This window comes from Varanus komodoensis, unplaced genomic scaffold (assembly GCF_004798865.1).
Source record: "Varanus komodoensis strain SLA01 unplaced genomic scaffold, ASM479886v1 scaffold39, whole genome shotgun sequence".
Taxonomy (NCBI): Eukaryota; Metazoa; Chordata; class Lepidosauria; order Squamata; family Varanidae; genus Varanus; species Varanus komodoensis.
The window spans coordinates 1,079,425-1,099,216 of record NW_025335922.1 but is presented as its reverse complement, the minus strand read 5'-3'; the positions used below and the strand labels follow the sequence as shown (position 1 = coordinate 1,099,216).

Below are 19,792 nucleotides of genomic sequence, written 5' to 3'. Positions count from 1 at the left end.
TGAACTGAGGTATTCGTGAGCCGAAGTACCACTGTATTCTGTACAACCTACAAAGAATGTGATCATAAGTTGTGTTGTCGATTGGAAGAGCTTATCATGCTGCCTGAATGTCCCCAACAACCTATTATTTTTTAAACCAATAGGTTGTTGTTATGCATGAATATGAACTGGTTCACACACAAACTCGTAGCTTTCTTTAATCCACAGTTAACTCATTATTTGTTGGCCCACATAAGGTTTATCTGGCAGCCAACCAAAGAAACCATGGTTTCTTTTCTTCATCCCTAGTTTGTTTCCCACTCCCTTCACCTGCTTCCTCCCTATATCCCAGATTCCTTTGCTGTCCTGTAGTACTAGCAGATTAAGCATCTGTTTTTTTCTTTTCATTTCATTTCTTTTCATTAACTTCTGCCTGTCACCTCTGTCGTCTGGCTGTATGACCCAGATTCACAACCTGAAAAACTACAGCTTCCTTTTATGCGTAATTTGTGCTTAGCAAACCATGGCTTCTTAGAGCAGCTTTCGTGCTGAGGATGCATCATCTTTATCCGGAAAGAGATACATCCCTGACCCTGAAAGGAAAAGAACCTGAACTACAGGAAAGATGAGGTTGAACAAGTATGCCCAGTCCTACCTGAAGGGAGAGTCCTCTGTTTGAATGCATCCTCAAGGACTGAATTCCACTTCAGAGAAGCTCTGGGTGGCTGCATTCCAGTGGTGGGAAAGGCCAAAGGTGAAGTGGCAGTGGCCAGATGTACCGTATTTTTCCATCCATAAGATGCCCCCATGTATAGGGTGCCCCCCACTTTTCTTACCGATCTCTGAGGGAGCAAGCTGCTGCCGCACACGTGCCCACACACCTGCCACCTCCCCGCGCACGTGCCCACGATCACGCCAACCTCCCCCCCCCCGAGTGCACCAGTGATCGCACCAGTCTCCCCCACACACAAGCACGCCCGCGGTTCTCCTCTCGGCCCCCCGTTATAAGATGCCCCTCCACTTTTAGGTAAATATTTTAAAGAAAAAGTATCATTTTATACACAGAAAAATACGGTATGTCTTAGTCATTTGGACACTACTCCACCAAGCACATGCAGCATCCTACTCAGAAATATGCCCTTGTGCAGTGATGCGCGTGCCTGTGTCAGGAAATCCCAGCTGAGCAGCCCGGGAGAATGTACACTCAGAGCCACAGGAAGATGTCTTCCTCACAAACCTCGGCAGTTTTATTGGTGAGAACACCCAGAAAAGCCCCCTCTGCAGAGACGAAACTTATAACAGTGCTGCCAGGTAGAGGTACGCCAACCACCTACACGCTTCCAGAGCACAGAGTTTTTTATAAGTTGTGAGTTGTGTACACAGTTTCAAGGCAGTGATGGGATTCTGAATGGGTGAGAGGGCAGGGACAATGGGGAATAACACAGAATCATTGAGGAATCATTATAAATTCATTACAGATAAAACAATCAGGAGTTACAGAAATCTTATGGGTTTAAAATATTGCAGGTTTTTCAGTCAGAGATACAGAATTCTTTAAGACAAGGGTTGGCTGCCTGGGTATTTTTTACACTGGAAAAGGAGTAGTTTCCCCAAGGGCTTGTCTGATTCTTCGAGGAAATGCATGAATAATGGAGCCTCCAGGGATGCCTGTTTTTCCCAGGTGTGTGAAATTTGACCAAAAGTTCTGGGCAAGAGGGACACTGCAGTTTGATTTTCTATCAGAAAGGCACACATAAGTAACTTTTCTCCACAAAGATTTAGTTGGATTTTCCCAGCACCTGCCAAGCACACAGTTCAGTCCAGTGTCTGGAAATGAGGGTATCTGATGTTTTGAAAATTTCTCTTATCACCAATAGCTAATGGGAGATAATAGTGGAAGAAGCTTGTGGGCTGAAGGTTTCATGGCCAGGCTCTCTCTGAAGGGTTAATCCAAATTCCAGTTCAAAGATGACACTCGGGAAGGAGAGCAGAAGCATTTCAGCCATCCTAGCATTGATTGATTGATGAGGCAGACTATGCTTTAAGCTACTCCTTTTCATTGTGTGCTGCTTTTGTGGGTAACCACGTGAAGGCTCACTGGTCAGGGAGGTCAATCAGGGAGATAAACTAAGAGGGCTGCTGTGCCTCTGGACCCAGTATGGTTCCTTACCCCTCCTACACAGCACAGTATGCATTTCTAAAAATTGAGGAAAGTAGTCATGACTCGAAAGATATATTATTAGTTTATAGGGATATAGCTCTATATCCCTACAATGCTAATTAAAAACCTTTTAAAAGACCTGTCTGATCACCACCACTTATCACCTTCTTGAAATGGTGGGGAAATATTTCCCCCCACCCCATATATATCTACTAGTGGGTGGGTGGGTGTATTACAGTGTTGTAAGTAATTTAAGTGGCATTACTAGATTTAGTGTACAACCCAGCTGAGATGTCCATAACCCTCTAAACGTGGAGGCTTACAGACATCCAATGGAGGGTGAAAGGTGTGCAGATGCAAGGGGCAACTATGTACTCCTGAGTCCCATGGATCTCTTAAACATCTAAGAGTAGTACCTTCAAGTGGGAGAAAAGGGAGCTGGCATGCCACCAAGGTTCAAGGTAGCTTGGTGGCACGTCTCCTTCCCTCCCCACTTGCAGGAGCAGTTTCAACAGTTCTTCTGCAAGATTGCTCTTGTGACCTTGGAGACTCAGCCAGCATGCTTCTGTCTGTGGCCGGTGCAGGGTCAGAAAATGGGATCCAAGGGCACATCCCTAGCTGTGATGGCCAAGCAGCTGGGACTCTGAGCAATCCTATGGCCAGCTAGATGCTGTCATTAAATAGCATCCAGTGCAATGGCGATAGAGAAAATGCTAACCTGTAATAGGTTCAGCTACTTGATAACGTAGTATCTCCATTAAAGTGATGACTCTTTTAAAAATAGACAAAAGAATAACACTAAGAGTATCAGTGTGGACAGAACAAAGTGGGAAATACTGAAAGAAAACACACTATACCACTCATAGTGTGGAAAGTCAATTGCAATTCTGCTTGTAGCTTATAGTGGGTTAATCTGTGATTCATTAGCCGTAAACGCCATCCATCTGAAAACATCTTGGGTCTGACTGCAAGAATCTCTGATGCTTTTGCTTATTGCATCCTACCTTCCTATATTAGTTTTCAGCTAAATACACCAGTTTTTATTTGAAAATACTTTCTCTTGTCATAAGATCATATGCAACCAAATCATGATCCATCATGCCCTTTCATCTTTTAAAAATGCTGAATAGACAATGGGTGCATTGTTCCAGCAGGGAACAAACTCCTTTTCATGAGGAGACTAATTATATGGTACGAACATCAATAAATAGTTACAGATTTGTGTATATATGTTTATATTTTCCGTGGGTTTCAACATGGTGCTCATGGGCACTAATGTGTATACACATACCATTTTTGGTTCCTCGTTCCTCCAATTTTAATTTTATTAAGATTTTAAATATATATATTTTAACTGCGAGGTTGTCATACTGCAAAATGCTGCCCTCCAGCTTCATCTATATGTGGATTCAATGGGGTGTTTTGTGCTTTAGAGTTTGACTCCAACCTCTGCCTTATACTTAATTTCTTGTGAAAGTTATTTTCTTGTAATTTCACCAGTTTTCCTTCTGGAACATCCAGTTTTTATTATTTGGTATGCCCATCATAGCAAGTATTATATGAATTATCTAGCCCCTCACTCCATGGCAGCCATTTTTATAAGTGATCACAACATTCTCGAAATTTCAGAGATGACCAGTAATGCAAAATGATTGTGAGCCCTAGATTAGATGGATTAAGTTGTGAAAGCCTTAATAACAAGAAATTAGCATAATCTCAGGCGTGATGCTAAGTACTGAAAAGATTCAGGCCTCAGGCCCACAGACAAAAAAGTAGCGCACAAATTAGTGCATGCTGATTTACATGTGCTCCAAAATGTATATGTATGTGTACATCTAAGGGACTTCTCTCCTAAGGGCACCCTTTAACAAAATAGATGTATGGACAGGGGAGAGGAGGGCATTTGCTTTCTGAAATAATCACCACCCAGGCAGAAAGATTTGGAGCCACCGCAGAAGGTGAAACAGAGATGGCCAGCCAACTAGAAAGCCAACCAGAAAGCCAAGGGGATTAGACACAACAGAAATCATCAGAGCCCCTGTACCTTTACTTCTAGTGATCGTGGACAATGGAGTGGTGAGGCAAATGTCCTCCCAGACCTAGTTGGATGCCCCATGTCCACATGCACTTGCAAAATATCTGTGCACATAATAAACAGGTAGTGTGCAGAGTGCTGGATTCTGAAAATGAAGCACTGGATCCATATTTACCAGTCAACCACAAAGCTCCCTGGGTGCTCTTGAGTCAATAATTCTTTTTTTTCCAGGTATATGAGGGAAAAGTAGGATACTCGACATATACATACAATGCCTTCAGCTCTTCAGAAGAAAGGAAGGACATAAGTATAATAAATAAGATATGCAAGTAAGACAGACATAAAGAGACAGAGCCTTTTGGTTATTGGGTGGTGTAGAAATAAATTTTCCCTACTTGTCAGGGTTGATCTGTTTAAAACTATGAAAATATACTGTTTTAATAAGATGCAGCACCTCCTTTATGCCTAATCATATGGAGATAAAATAAATGGGGCTTGACACCCAAAGGCATTAGCCACTACCCTGAATTAGCTTTGTTCTGAATCCTCACCCCTCACCGCTGCAGCCACAAAGATGCTAAAACATATAATTCATGTGTCTAGTATGTATCTGTGACTCCTTTTTTCCCTCCTGCTCCTTCTTCCCTAGAACCCAAGAAACAGCTGAATATTTGACCGAAGACTTGCTACAGGTGAGGCATGGGTCTGATCTGCGGGCATGTGCTTACCTGTACCTGCAGGCATGGAAAGAAAGACTCTCTTGTCTTCATGTGTGATTTGTTTTGGTTTCGCTCATGTCTGAGTCACAAGACAGTTTGGAATCAGATTCGCTTTCTCCCTAGAATGATCCAGATGCTACAGTGGGAGTTTCAAGCTTCACAGAGCAACAGACTCTCACTGGAAAGGGTCGGGGTTCCCTAGGAGATCTCAAATGCTAAAGAAACAACTCTGAGAGCTAGAGAAAGGCTGGAAAACTAGGGTCAGTGGATGGCCTCACCACTGCTCCTCCACAGCCTCCCCAAGTTATCTAGCACAAAATCTGCTCTTCTTTTTCCATCACTTAAGCCTGTAAACAGTGGCTGGGAATGTTAACAGGCTAGGAGTACAGAGCAAATGGCATAGAAGAAAGGTGTGCACAAATAAACCTGCCTGCATATATTTTCACTGCTCTTTCCATGCTTTAAATTAGACTTCCCCAATCTGGTGCCCTTAAGATTTGCTGAATGACAACTCTCATTGTCCCCAGACAGCAGGGCCACTGGGAATGTTGAGAGTTGTCTTCCAATGCAGGTAGAAAGCACCAGACTGAAGAAGGTTGCTTTAATGCATGGATCCAGAAATGGCCCAGGTTCACACAGGTTTGTGCTGTGCCTAGGCAAGAGCCAAAGGGACTGAGGGCCAATGAGAGAGATAAGACTAATTATGCCTGCATTTCCAGCACTGTTCAAATCTAGTCCCAATATGGTAGACCATTCAGCCTATGGAGAAAGCGGGAATGAAATACCTCTTGTTGTGTACATTATTACTATTGCATTGCACTTCTACCTCTCCTTTTTTCTTCTTGTGAGAAACCCAAGATGGCTCCAAGTTGGTGAGGTAGGTTAGGCTGAGAGAGAGTGAACAGAAATCATCCAGTGAGCTTCATGGCTCAGTGGGACTAGAACCTGGATTGCCTGGGTCCCAGTCCACTCTCATCATCACACCGAACTAGCCCATGTTCCCCAAGTGTTGGCTACCACTACTTTAATCGGAAGCTAGACTTGGAGGGGCGGGGGGATTCAGAATATTTTAACAAAGACTGTTGTAGGAACTGGACAGTCAGCTGAGGGGCAGAGGAGATTAGTGGGCAAGAAAAGGCATGAGAAAAGACTCATATAGCATATCCAAGCTCAATCTTTGGAGAATGTTGGAAGATTTAATCCACTGTCTCCTTTTAATTTCTGCGGAGAAACTTGATCTGTACACATTGTATTGGGTTGCTTCATTTAAATGATGGGAACTGAACCTCAGGTCTGTGGGCCAAATGCAGCCCAATTGGGGTCCCAATCGACATTCTCAAAATGGCTACATCCCCTTCTCCCATGACCACCAATCATTTTCAGTTTCCCTGTATTTTGCACATCCCCCCTCCATTCTAAAAGACTGAAATGCCTCTTTGAAGACTTCATTACTGGCAGGAAGAGATTTAAGCTAAAATATGCCAGGGGGTATCTTCTGACCCTGCCTCTTTTACCCCACCCATCAATGAAATGTGGCCCCCGGTAACTAATCTGAAATTTGAATTTCAGTGTGAAAGATGTTCAGTGCCCCCAACAAATGAACTGGATAATATATACGGATTTTGAGACGCCGTATGTAAGAGAGCACAACATCACTCTGAGATGGAGACCATTTTCTCTGTGCTTTCAAATATGCCCTTGCGTTTTTGAATGTCACACACATTTTACAAACAATGAGATTTTCAGAAATTTGGTTCCTGAGTCCAACAATTCTGTGAAGATTCTCATGGAGGATGAGGAACAATGCCAAATTTCTTCGGTGTGCTTGAAAAGAAAGGAAATCCTTCCAAGCCTTGTATTGTCTCTCTTTACTGTTTTTAAATCTTTCTTTTTCTCCCTCTAGATTGAACAGAGGATTGAACCAGCCAAGCGAGCAGCACACAACGTGCACAAGAGGCTTCTGGCTTGCCTGCAGGGACAATATGGAGCAGACATGGACAAACGAGTGGTAAGGCACACCTTCTACTTTCCTTTCCTCCTTTCATGATCACACGTGTGGCTGGAGTTCCCCACACGTGGCTGGAGTTCCCCACATTGTCCTTCTCCCTTTTTGAATAGGCAACTCAGATCTCAACCTTCTCCCCAGATCAGTTTCCCTGTCCAAATTACCGCTGCCACCTATATATGCATCCCTTTGAAGCTGCTCGAAAAAACCTACAGGCATAATTTGTGCTTGTTAAATTTCACACCTCATCATCTGCTAGCAATTTTCGGTGGCCATGTGGAGTGGGACTGAAATACAGGGACAAAGAGTTAGACAGCCCCCACTGCTATGGCACATGCTGTATGAAAGTCCCTCCCTTTGGGCTGCTTTTTAAGAAGAAAAGAAAAACAAGGGAAATCAGAATTTTAATATTTATTCCAACTTTACCCCACCTTTTCCTCTTCCCCATTTCATCCTCATAACAACCCTGTGAAGTAAGGTAATCTGAAAGTCATTGACTGGCCCAACATCTCTCAGGGAGCTTCATGATTGAGTAGAGATTAGAACCCGGGTCACGTGACTGCCAGTCCAACACTCTAGCCGCAATATCTCACTGGTATTAACCACGAAATTCTCAGATAACATTGACTTCAGGGTCTGACCTGCCCTTGCATTGATACATATGTTTTCTTCATCTGCCCTTGTAGATAAAGAAACTTCTCTAAAATATTAAAGAAGTAGTGAAGCCAGATGCTTTGCATTCTGGGTTTTGATTTTTTTTTTTTTTATGTTATGAAATGAGATTGTTCCTTGGGATCTGGTCCAAGGAGGAACACAAATTGGGCACTGTAGTCTCAAGAGGTACAGATCTGTTGGATGTTTGGTCATCTGTTACTGATAACTGACATGAAGGAATAGTACAAACAACAGAACCTTCTATGAAATGTCATTTATTGTCCCCATTTAGTGTTCCATATTTGGGTCATGTTTTTATCTTAACTCTGTGTCTAGTGCCAGCTCCAGTTTTTGGATGGTCCTCATGAAATGGTTTTTTAATGGGCCTTTTTCTTTTGTCTGCATTCACCCACTTACAGGAGTGAATATCCACAGTTTCTTATATAGTCTTTTGAAAACAAACCAAAACAGCCTTCTTCCACAGGATAACCTTGCATGTCAAGGACATGTACTTATTTTTAATGCCATTTTAACTTGTGCCTACTCCCAGTTTTCATCACATTCAAGGACATCTCAAAAGTTTCCCTTAGAAATAAATTGACTAAACCAGATCAGGTAGCTTTGTGGTCTAGCCAATTTTACTACTCCCCTGTTTTGCTGTAGCTCTAGTGTAATCTGTTGCAATTACAAATCAGGAAAAAAGCCTCTTTCACCTGTTCTGTTGATAAAGTTATCAAGCTTCATTGCCAGCTGAGATAAGCCATAGTAACAGGCAGGGTGAGGGGAGTCAAGTCCACCTCCAGTTATTTTTTTCTTACCCATTATGATGTTTTTTCCTACACAAAGCATTTATTGTGTCCTTGTCATTTCCTGCTCATGGTTGTTTCCAGGTTCTTTCAACCATGTCATGATAGTGGTTTGTTTCTGCTTGTCAACAGCACTGTTGACAAATTCTTTTTAGAGCAGGGAAAATGGATATTATTTCTGATGGAGGAAAGAAAATGCTGTTTCTGCCTAAGCAATTGCACTATTTTGCTATACTACAAAGCCACTTTGAGGTTATGTAGCAAAAAAATGAATCATGTGGATCTCAGATCTCAATTCTGTGATTAAACCTAAAAGCAGCTGAAGGGAATTAATAGCCTCATTCAGAAAGTAAAAAATTACTAATGATTCCGATGCCAACAGGTGCGATAAGAAAGTTCTGCCTTAACCAGAACTTCCCAAAATGTAATTGACAAATATTGTAGTCATAGGCATTGCCAGGCATTGGTTTAGAGTGCTTTTTCAGGATAAAGCCTGCAGAACTGCCCTATTTGCTCATTGTCTCTTCATTTTTTTCATTTTGCAGAAAAAGTTGCCTTTGATGGCATTGTCCATCACCATGGCTGAAAGCTTCAAGGAGCTAGACACTGATTCCAGCCTTGGGTAAGAGTCCCCATGTTTTATGGGTTAAGAAGCATGCAGAGAAGATGTACAAGAGACATATATTATAGGATTTGAGTCCAATGGGTTGTTTTCAGTGTGAGTCCAACTTAAGTCCTATTAATTTCAATAGGCCTATTCCAACCTTTGCACAAGCTTAGGTTCCTTCCACAGTATGTTCTTTGACTGTGTTTACATTGCCTGTTTCCCATACTTCAGTCTGGGCTTTACTGAAGGTCTGTCTCAACTATGGAAAATCTGTATTGCACCATGCACCTACTGGGCCATCTCTCTGCATGGCAAAAGGAGGTCAGGTGCAGTAGGGAGCACAGTGACATCATGTTTGTTTGTGCCACGTTGTTTGTTTATTTTGAACAAGTCCTGTGTGTCATTCTGGGCAGGCCTCCTGCTTATCTGTGTGACACTACAGACAAAATGGATGGTAGCTTTCTCAGTATTAATTGCTTGATTTCAGAGAATGTCAATACTGGGTTACAATTTTAAAATACAGAAATCCCCAAGCAGCTCACAAGATAAAATCCAGATAAAATGCAATCAAGCCGGTCATTAAAATCATAGAATAATGGCCTCTTTTTCAGGTAATCACAACTCAAAGTATGGGTTGAGTATGAGCTGTTGTGTAATGGTTGTTGTTACATCTGAACTGGATGGTTTAACCAAGTGTTGTTAACCACAAACAATACAGAATAAGAAAAAATGGTTGGCTGGTTGGTTGGTTGTGAAATTGAGCAGGCCCTCCTCTACCCCATAGCCAAATGAACTTCAGTAGACATGGGATGGTCAACAAACCTTTCCCCTCGGAATGTAGAGACCAGGGTGGCCTATAAAAAGAGAAAGCAGTCTCACAGATGACCTCATCCTGAGGTGCTTAGGGCCTTATTAAACCAGCAGTAACACCTTGAACATGACTCAGTAACTAATTGGCACCCAGTGTGGTATATGTGGAAGGAAATTCTACTGAGTTATCTGGGCACAGTGTCCTGCACTAAATGCAGCTTCCTAACCAATCTCAAGGGCCGGGATCATGGGCCGGGGTGCATTGCAGTTGTCCAATCTTGAGGTTACCAGTGCATAGATCATATTAAATATAGCTGTCACACTAAACTCCATGCAGAAGAAGGGTCATAGCACAGAAGAGCTACCAAGTAGCATGAGGGCTTTGTGCCAATACATGCCAATGTCCTTCACAAGATTCATTTTGGTCTACCAGCAGTTGGATAGGTGTACTCCTTATGTGCTTTACCAGTGGCAGGTGGACATACCTATAGGGATTAGGCCCACTTCTCTCAAAATGTGGCATTCCAAGCTACAAAGTGCAGACTCTGAAGGTGAGCAAGATGAAGAAGAGAAGGGTTTAGAGTGCATGCCTGAAATGCCAAGGTTGACAAGTGGGATTCACCAGCCAAATGGCTGGTGAAAACAGGATTGCGTCTAGTTTAGAGGGAGACACAGTAGAACAAGGAGGGTCTGAGGAATGGGGGAGGTGGTGCTTCACCAGCAAGCTAAGCAAGTGGCCCTGTTAAGTAATGTACAGTGATCTAGCCATCTGGCCTACAAACCTCCCTGAGGGTGGAGCCAACTTCCTATGGAGAAGGAAGGAGAATTCCATTTGAAATAACTCCTGACATGGACAAGAGCTAACTATACTTATCAGAGAGCTCACTACTTTGATAGATGCTACTTGTTAACAGCTTTATTATTACTCACCCTGTATAGCAGAGTCAGCCTAGCTCACTTAAAAGAGTAGATCTTAGAAACCTTTTATCTTGATCTGCTGGAAAAGGAAAAGGGGAAAGACATACTCATGACAGTACTTTTTGCTCATAAGTCAAGCCACTTGGAAGTGAGTTTCTCAAAAGTGTTGTAAATCAAGCCATGATGACTTAATAGCTGAAGGAAGGCCTTCTCAGTCACTGGATGGCATATTCTTGAGGGTGCCATTTCAAGCTAGAGCCCAGATGGCGTCCATCTAGAGAAGAGCCATCAGCAAAATGCTCCGTTGCTTCAGAACTCTGGGGTGATGCTGGGGCAACTTGGCTCACATGCAGACAGAGAGGGCTCTGTGTGCTTGCTGTGGTATGCATGCCATAGGTTCGCCACCACTGGCCTAACCCAACCCTGGTACACTTCCCTAACCCTAATAGAGGGTTAAAGTTCCATTGAAAATAATGCGATTTTGAAAAAGCCTTCTTTGAGTAGCTTTTTCTGCACAGCTCATCCTTTCTGCCCATTCCAAACATATTCCAACCATCAAAATCATGGCAGGACATCTCATTTTTCTAACCTTAACCCTGTGGTGGTGAACCTTTTAGAGACCGAGTGTCCAAACTGCAGCTCAAAACCCGCTTATTTATCGCAAAGTGCCAACACTACAATAAAACCTGAAAACTGAGGTTTTAGTTTAGAAAAAACACCTCACAGCCAGTCCAAGCAAAAATATATATATATCTCCTTGGCAGTGCACTGACCAGCCATGAGAAAGCTCAGAAAGTCACGGCTAATCAGTCACAGCTCATGATGTCATTGCCTGGCGCCGCTACTCCTTTCTGAGCATGCGCATGGCCCGTATGTGCCCTGTTATCCGATGCTCGGCTGCTGGGGCGCTGCTGGGGTGACTTGGCTCGCTTGTCGACAGAGAGGGCTCTGCATGCCTGCTGTGCCACGTGTGCCATAGGTTCGCTGCCACTGCTCTAGAATGGGCTTCTCTACGAAAGGTATATACTTTGCCAAGGCCGCTTCACCATTTTCTTTGTGGACAGATTCAAGCATCCTTCGCATGAGGTATATTGCAGAATTGTGAAAATACGGTTGGCCTCTGTAGGGAATAATGGCACCAGCTAGGAAAATGCCAGACTTTCCTCGCTCTTTAAAAAGCTGCAAAGATGTCTAGAAAATATGAGAGAGACCCTGGATGATGACAGTGTTGTGTAAACAGACCCTCAAACTTTTGTGAGATCATGAGCACACAATAAATGCCTTGTGTAGAAGAGTCCCAACTCAGGGAATATACACTGCCTTAACCCTTTCTTTGCTTGCTTGCTTGCTTACAGGAAAGCTCTAGAAATGAGCTGCTTCATTCAGAGCATGCTAGCAAAGATCCTTGCTGAGTTTGAAATGGCTCTCGAGCGAGATGTCCTGCAACCCCTGAACAGACTGAGCGAGGTATCCTCTTTCTCTGACATCTCATGTCCTTTCCATTTCATCGCCTTGTGCTGAGTGATCCCTCTTTCTTCCTTTATGTATATATTTATTACATTTATAGCTTGTCTTTCATCTTCCAAGTAACCCAAGGTGGCTTACATGATCTACTTACTCTTCATTTTATCCTTGCAAGAACCTTGCGCCCAATCTATGGAATGCACTCCCCAGAGAGGTCTGCCTGGCGCCGTCATTATTTGTTTTTCGGCGCCAGACGAAGACCTTTTTATTCAAACGTCATTTTAACTGTTAATACTATTTATTTATTTTATTCTTCAGCCAGGGCAACTTATTTTATATTGTTAACTTGTTTTATATTTTTATTGTATTATATTTTAGTTGATATCTTTGTGAGCCGCCCCGAGGCTTCGGCAAATGGGGCGGCATAGAAATTTTCTAAATAAATAAACAAACCTCGCGAGGTATACTAGGCTGAGAGTCACTGACTAGCCCAAAGCCACCCAGTGAACTCCACGGCTGAGTGGGTCCTTGAAGCTGGGTCCCCAAGGCCCCGTCTAACAGTTTAACCACTATGGTACACTGACTCTCCTTTGCTTTCCTATTTCCCTCACTCTGAGTGCCACAAGTAGCAGGAATAACTGTCTTTCCTAGCAAATGGGCAACAGCTGCTGTGACCAAGGAACTACCCATTCCAGAATACCTGGTGCTTCTAAGGCATTGCTTTGCCATGATTTATTTAAAAGGAAAATCAGCGCTGTGATTCCACATGACAGGGTTTAAGGTGGATGGCGCATGAGTGTGATGGCTCTTTAGTTCATGTGGGTCATTCTTGGGTGCACATCTCATGTCCTCTGAGGCTGATACATCTGCACCGTACAGGGTCCTGGATACTCTATAGACATGGTGCAATTCTGTGCCCCACAGCACTGTTGCAAAGGGGTGTTGCATGAGTTTTTAGGTCACATGGGATGATCTTGGCCACACACTCTTTCCCTCCCTCAGCCTGCACCTGTGCTTTGCACTCATAGTTAATCTGCACAGAGCATTTTGCGTGTGATGTTGGGAGAATGATTTACCAGAGCAGGTACCAGAAACAGAGACTGTCTCTAATAACTCTGATGTTAGCACTCTCTACTGTATTGATAAGTACCCATGTTTCTCCCATATTCGGAATTATTCTTTGCAACATGCTGAGATTTCAACAACTTGTTTTAGAGAGGAGGGTGACTTTTGCCCCCTTCCAGGTTTGGACTCCAACTCCCATCATGCCATACCATTGCTCTTACTGGCTGCAGCTGATGGAAGTTAGAATTCATTTGGAGGGTCACAGGTTCTCTACTTCTGTTTTAGAGTGACACTCCACTGCAGTAGGTTTGTGACCATGGCAGATCATTTGACATCATATGATCTTGGAGGAATTATCATGGTTAGCTAGCATGTAATTCCTCTTGAATCTCCCCCAATTGCCCAGTGACCCAAAATCACCTCATTCTTTCCTAGTGACACTCACACCAGACACTGCTAAAAATATAACATATTAATCCAATGAGCCTTCTGAAAAGTCATGTGTCACTATGCATACGCACATTTGCAGAATGTTTAAAAGGCTGTGCAGTTAACAACTAAATGGATTTATTGGTTCACACAGACAGTAGTGACCAAAAAAAACATTTGGTGCCATCCAACAGAGATGCCTGTAACCCTCTGAGCCTGAGGGATATGGGCATCCCATGGAAGGCAGTGCCTTCCAAAATACTTAGCTGGTTTTGACTATCTGTTTTCTCTCTGTTCATGAGGGGAGAAGCTGAGGCACCACTAGGACTCCTGATATCCTGGTGCAGCCTCTCCATGCCAGCTCCAAAGGTGCACTTGTGACTTTGAAGCAGCAGCTGGCATGCAGGGAGGGCACTCCAATTTTAGAGACCCAGGTCTGACCTCAGAGCACTTTTTCAAGGTCAGAGCTGCGGCTCCGGATGTTCCTATGGCCATTTACACTGAATCAAGGTGCTATAGGATGGTGCCTGTAATGGCTGACTTTCTGGACCAATAGAAACAAGTCCAAAATGAGTCCAGAAGTCCACAATGAAGGAAAGTTGCCTTTTCTTCCCATATCGCCATGTCCCCTCTGCCAGAATGGCTGCTAAACTCTTTCTGTAGGCTTAAAACCTACCCAATGTTCAGATATGACAATGGCATATATTGTCACTTCCCATATATATCACTTCCCATACTGAAAATACTGGCGCAGCAATTGTGCAGGAGAGAGTGGAGAAAGTGTTACAAATCAGGTCAGGAAAAATGGAATTAAATTTAATTAAATTCTGGGGATGTAACAGGTTGGCTCTTGCACTGTGTGGATTGCTTGAGGGTGGAACTTTACAGTAATGGACAAAAAGGCTCTAACTACCCCTCTCCAATCACTTTCAGGAGGAACTACCTATCATTCTGAAACACAAGAAAAATCTTCATAAACATGTTCAGGAATGGAATGCCATCAAAAGCCGGTACTGAAAGTGGCTTAGGAGGGGAAGGGAGAGCTTGGAGGAGCTTGTTGAATCTTCAAAAGGGCATATAGGTGGAAAAGTGGGCTGCTTTTGCCTGTGAGAAGAAATAGGGCAGAATTCTCCAAATGCAGCCCTTGCTCAGCTAGTGCCCATTATCTGCTTGTAAAACTGTTCTCTGTCACATCGGCCCTGTTCTAAAACTCTCTTGAATAGCAGTGAAATGCTGAATCAATGTTTGTGGAGGCGTTGGTGGAGAGTGAATTGTAGCCTGATGCAGTTGGTTCTGCTCAGGGCCAACTGATAAAGCTTCTCACCCTGTTTTACTCATCATTTCTCATAACACAAGCCAACTCAAAGAGAAAAGAGGGCAGGGTAAACCTCCCAGGTGAAGAAAGGAGCAGTAGAAAGCCTTCAGCTACAGGTGGTATAGAAATGCAATAAATAAATAATGGAAACCTCATGGTCTTTCAGGTGTAGATCACCATAGAACTGCAATGGAAATATATTTGATCCATGTATTGTCTTCACCTACCCCACCAGTTAGCCGCATGCGAAATAACAGTCATGTTTTTTGTGTCAGCCAGCATCATGGGATATACAGTGGTACCTCAGCTCACAAACTTAATCCGTTCCACGACTCTGGTTGTGACCCAAATTGGTTGTGACCCAAGTCAAATTTCCCCATAAGATTCAATGGAAATAAGGTTAATCCGTTCTGGCCCCTCCGAATGTGGCTGTGAGCCACTTTTTGGTCGCGAGCCAAGTCAAATCTCCCCATAAGGTTCAATGTAAATAAGGTTAATCCGTTCTGTAACTATTTTTTCTTAAATCTGAAAAATTTGAAACGAAGTGACAAAGAACAGCAAAGTGCTGGAAACAATACCCCCTTTCAGCTCCAGAGTCTTCCACGTGTCTCTCAGACCTTGCCCTGTGCTTGGTGCTGCATGTTCCGGGCCCTTGCATTGTTGTTTGACTTTGCTTCTGGACTGCGTAATGAATCACACTGCCTGAGAGCTTTGACTCTTGCCCGCTACCTTGACTGCTCCTGCTTTAGTCTGATCTCTGCTGGAGTGAAGCCACGGTGCTTTGAACACTTGCCTGTTTTGTTAACTTGCTTTTTAGAAAGTCTTTTCACTCTGTCTCAGCTAAAACAGAACCATTTGTTTGCAGCCCATTTTGCATGCCTACCTATGACAGCAGCCCTGCTCTTTCCTTATTTAATTTCATCCAAGGGGCTCAGGGCAATGCACACTATTCTTTCCACCTTCCATTTTATCCTCACAGCAGTCCTGTGAGGTAAGTTAGTTTCAGGGATGGCAACTAGCCCAGGGCTACCCAGTAAGCGTCAGGTCCAAGAAGGGATTTGAATCCAGCTGTCTTCCTCAACGTGGTGCTCTCCAAATGTTTCACAGTAGAAATCCCATCAGTCCTGACCACTGGCCATGCTTTCAAGGGTTGATGGGAGTTGAAGTCCAAAACATCTGGAGGATACTAGCTTTGGGAGAGGCTGCTCTAACTGCTACACCATGCAGTCTCTCCTTGAGTTTGTTCATGCTTCCTATTCCACATGCACATGTGCAGAGAGAGACAACGCCTTGCGTATTGGTGCCTCCGGCTCCAATAGCTTGCCCCAGCAGAAAACCTTTTACTAAGAAAGCATTGTGTGTGCCTGACATGTCATCAGCCTCTTGTCTAACACGTTGCTTTTTAATATTTGGATGCCATCGAATCAACCCTCACCTCTGGCCCTTCCTTGAAAATCTGAAGTCTGAACCAAGCTGCCAAGAATTCCGGTAACAGCATAAATGCTGGCACTGGTCCAGCAGGGTCTGCAGCAGCCCTCAAGCTGGAAAATCTGAAGGAGGAAGAAGAAGAAATGAGGAAGAGGGTGGAACAGAGTAAGGTAGGTGTAAACTGAAGCTGGAATGTAGTTACCCTCTATCTGTTAAATATATAAATTGCATTTGCCCCCTGCCAGGTCCCCTGGACAAAGTACAATAAAACTTTCGGTGAAGTTGACCATAAATCTAAAAAACAAAGGAACAAAAGCTATACAACAAAATTTGGGAGCGACAACAAAATGAGAGTGTCAAACAGCGCACAGAATTACAAACCCCATGGGACAGAGTAGCATTTACTACCTGTCTAAACCAGGAAAAAGAAGGAGTTTCTCTTGCGTCCCTTGGGAGGAAGTTCAACAACTAGTATGTTGCTACTCAAAATACTCTTGGAAAGAAAATACCCACCAACCTACCATTTTAGGTAGTGGGACATATACAAGAGACTCCAATAATGCCAATAGTAAACTATGGGGAGGTTCAGGTAACAAAGGAGGGGTCAGATATTTCTGTGCTTCGTTCATTGTGAAGGGAATAAAGTATAATGCTCCCGCATCTTATCCTCTAGGATGAGTACATGGCAGACTTGTATCACTTTTCAACCAAGGAGGAGAGCTATGCCAAGTATTTTATCAAAGTAAGTCAATTCCCTTAGTGTTATCCATGCATGTGCAGCTGTGTATATTCCCACTGGTTTCTGTTCAGTGTTAACTGGACCAGCGATGTTTTGACCTCTTTTAGGGCCAAATTCCATTGGCCAAGCAAAAGAGACCCACCCATACAAAACAAAAAAACCACCCAACATATTGTAGTTTAAAGCTCTATCAACACATAGATGAAAAGGGGAGAGGGAAGTGGCAAAAAAGATGAGAAGCCATCAATTGATTTGTGGTTGGGGAAAGGGAGTTTAGGCCCTCTGAGGAACCCAGAATATGGATGGATTTTGATCTTCCTCATTCTTTCCCTTTGCATCTATTTCTACTTGGAAAAGATCCATCCTCATAACCATCTATTTGATCCCTCTTTGTTCTCATGCCTCACCTCCCAAAGACAAGCTGTTTTCTGGCAGTTGACAAGACTTGCAAATTAGAAATAGCACCAGATGGAATAAAGCTGTGTTGATATGCTTTCTATCTGACAGTTGCTGGAAAACCAAGCTGAATATCACCAGAAGTCTCTGGGATCTCTGGCTGCTACTTTGGCGGAGTTGAAGGAGACCCACAACGAGCCAGGTTTGAGCTAAGCTGTAACTTTTGATGCGTCCTCTTGGGTATGAGTTGGTTCCTTTTCTGTTAGTGTATGATCAGATTGCCATTGCTTGTTGGGGGTGCCCTCAATCTCCATCTGGGAGTATGCTACCATATTACATGGTTGCAAAAGGATATATTGTGCTGTGTGAAGTCTTACATTTTGAAGTGCTGGCATTCATCCTGACAGACTCATAGAAATATTCCCAAGGAGAACCCAGGTAGCTGTATTGAGTAATATGAACCAAACAGTTCTATTAATTTTACATTTACTGAGAGCAGGTCTATTCTACAACCAAGGATTCTTAATTGCCCATTCAGGACCAAGCTATTGCAAAATACGTTGCAGTACAAAAGAACAATAGATTTTCCCCCTTCCCTTCAGCTACTTTAAGGACTGTGCTTAAATTCAGAAGGCATGGGGAATTCTGCTAGAAATGATAAATTATTTCAGCATACCTGCTAATAAGAAAGTGCTGGTGTTATGTTTCTTGTGAGCCCCGGGCCCACTACATCACCAGTCTGCACAGTGTAATTGAAATGGACCACCACCAGCTGTTGCTTATACAAAACTTCCCTCAAATTCCCTCTGGAATTCCCTCAAATTCCCTCTGGAATGTTTGAAGCAGCCTTAATAATAGCAGAAGGTGGATGTAAGAGAGAATGCATGTGGTATGCAAAGAATACATCTCTGCCTCGGTGTTCTGGAGTCTTTGGAAGACACTGTTGTACCCCAACATTTTGACAAATGTTTTTCTTCAACCATTAGGTCCAGAAATTTGCTTTTCCTCTTAGAATGATTTTTGGGTATCTATGACAGAACATAGATTTTTGTATGCCATTGCAAAACAATCATAGCCCTGATTCTTGGACTGTAGAGTCAAGGCTAGAATAAATGTGTATATTGCTGCCACTTCTGCAGGTTTGTGACACTGGGTATGTACACAGCATGATGAGGATCTTGAATTCCCCCAAAATTCCAAAAGGAATATATGATCATGTTCCTGAATTACTCTTATAAGCCCGTGACTGAGATCAAACAATATGAGTACGGGTTGACTGTGGGAGCTTGTTAGACCATTGTTGTCTTCCTGCAACATGTCATCCGAACCCAGCCGCTATAACTAACCACAATGAATGACCCACTGCTTGCAACTCAACAACCAACCATGGATTAGCTTTGTTGCCAAGTTGTGGGGAAGAGGATTCCATGGGATTGCTGTTAGGGAAGGAAGGGTTATTCTCCTTTCCCTGTCCCCAGCATTCCCCTAAGTTCGGTTAGGAAAAATGTCTTGCATTGATCCCAATAGAAAGATTAGACCCCTATTGAACTTTCTCTAACACCTGTAGAGTAGAAACCCTGACCCTGAAAGATGGCAGCCTTGCAGTGAGTGACCAGGTACGGAGAGTGTCCCTCCCACGCAGCTTCTTCCCTCCTCTGCTATGACTAGGTAATTTTAGACACCGGACTTAATGATTGTATGGAGGGTGAGGGCAGGTAGCTTGAGATGGCTTTGTGCGTTCAGCTGTGAAGCAGACAACCAGAATTGCTCTTCTTCCCAGCCTCATTCCATGTTTGACTGGTGCTTCTACATTCATGATCTATTAAAACAAAAACAAATATTTGATAGGCCAAATTTTAAAAATGCATATTCTTGGGTATATGCAGTTTAGCATTTTGAACTCACTTAAACCATGATCATAGGAATAAAGTGGAATTTCCTTCTGCTTCCCAAATGCCCTTGTCAGCTGCCATACTCTGGGTGGTCATAGGTGGTCCCCTGGACTACGAGGCTCTAGCACTAGTTGTGTCATTAGCTTCTACCAACAAAAGTTGCAAATCGATCGATTGATGCTCATGCCTGTTTCCTTCCCCTCCTTTCTCCTATTTTCCAGACTCCCCATCCCCAAGAGTCGCATCTGTGCCTGGGATGTATGGGATGCCACTGGAGACTCATCTGAAGGCTTCTGGGCGGGAGATTGCACTCCCCATTGAAGCCTGTGTCATGATCCTGCTGGCATCAGGGATGCAGGAAGAGGTAGTG

The 19,792-nt window shown here is 43.4% G+C and overlaps 1 protein-coding gene across 1 annotated transcript in view; it reads left to right on the top strand.

The window, feature by feature from the left end:
- The window catches only part of SH3BP1 (SH3 domain binding protein 1), a 42,019-nt gene that overhangs the window by 6,791 nt on the left and 15,436 nt on the right, over positions 1-19,792 (top strand). The window contains exons 2-10 of the mRNA XM_044441059.1: positions 4,825-4,867; positions 6,798-6,902; positions 8,905-8,981; positions 12,050-12,161; positions 14,586-14,662; positions 16,430-16,565; positions 17,069-17,137; positions 17,642-17,732; positions 19,644-19,786. Coding sequence (XP_044296994.1) covers positions 4,825-4,867; positions 6,798-6,902; positions 8,905-8,981; positions 12,050-12,161; positions 14,586-14,662; positions 16,430-16,565; positions 17,069-17,137; positions 17,642-17,732; positions 19,644-19,786 — 853 coding nt within the window. The remainder of the gene's footprint in view (positions 1-4,824; positions 4,868-6,797; positions 6,903-8,904; positions 8,982-12,049; positions 12,162-14,585; positions 14,663-16,429; positions 16,566-17,068; positions 17,138-17,641; positions 17,733-19,643; positions 19,787-19,792) is intronic.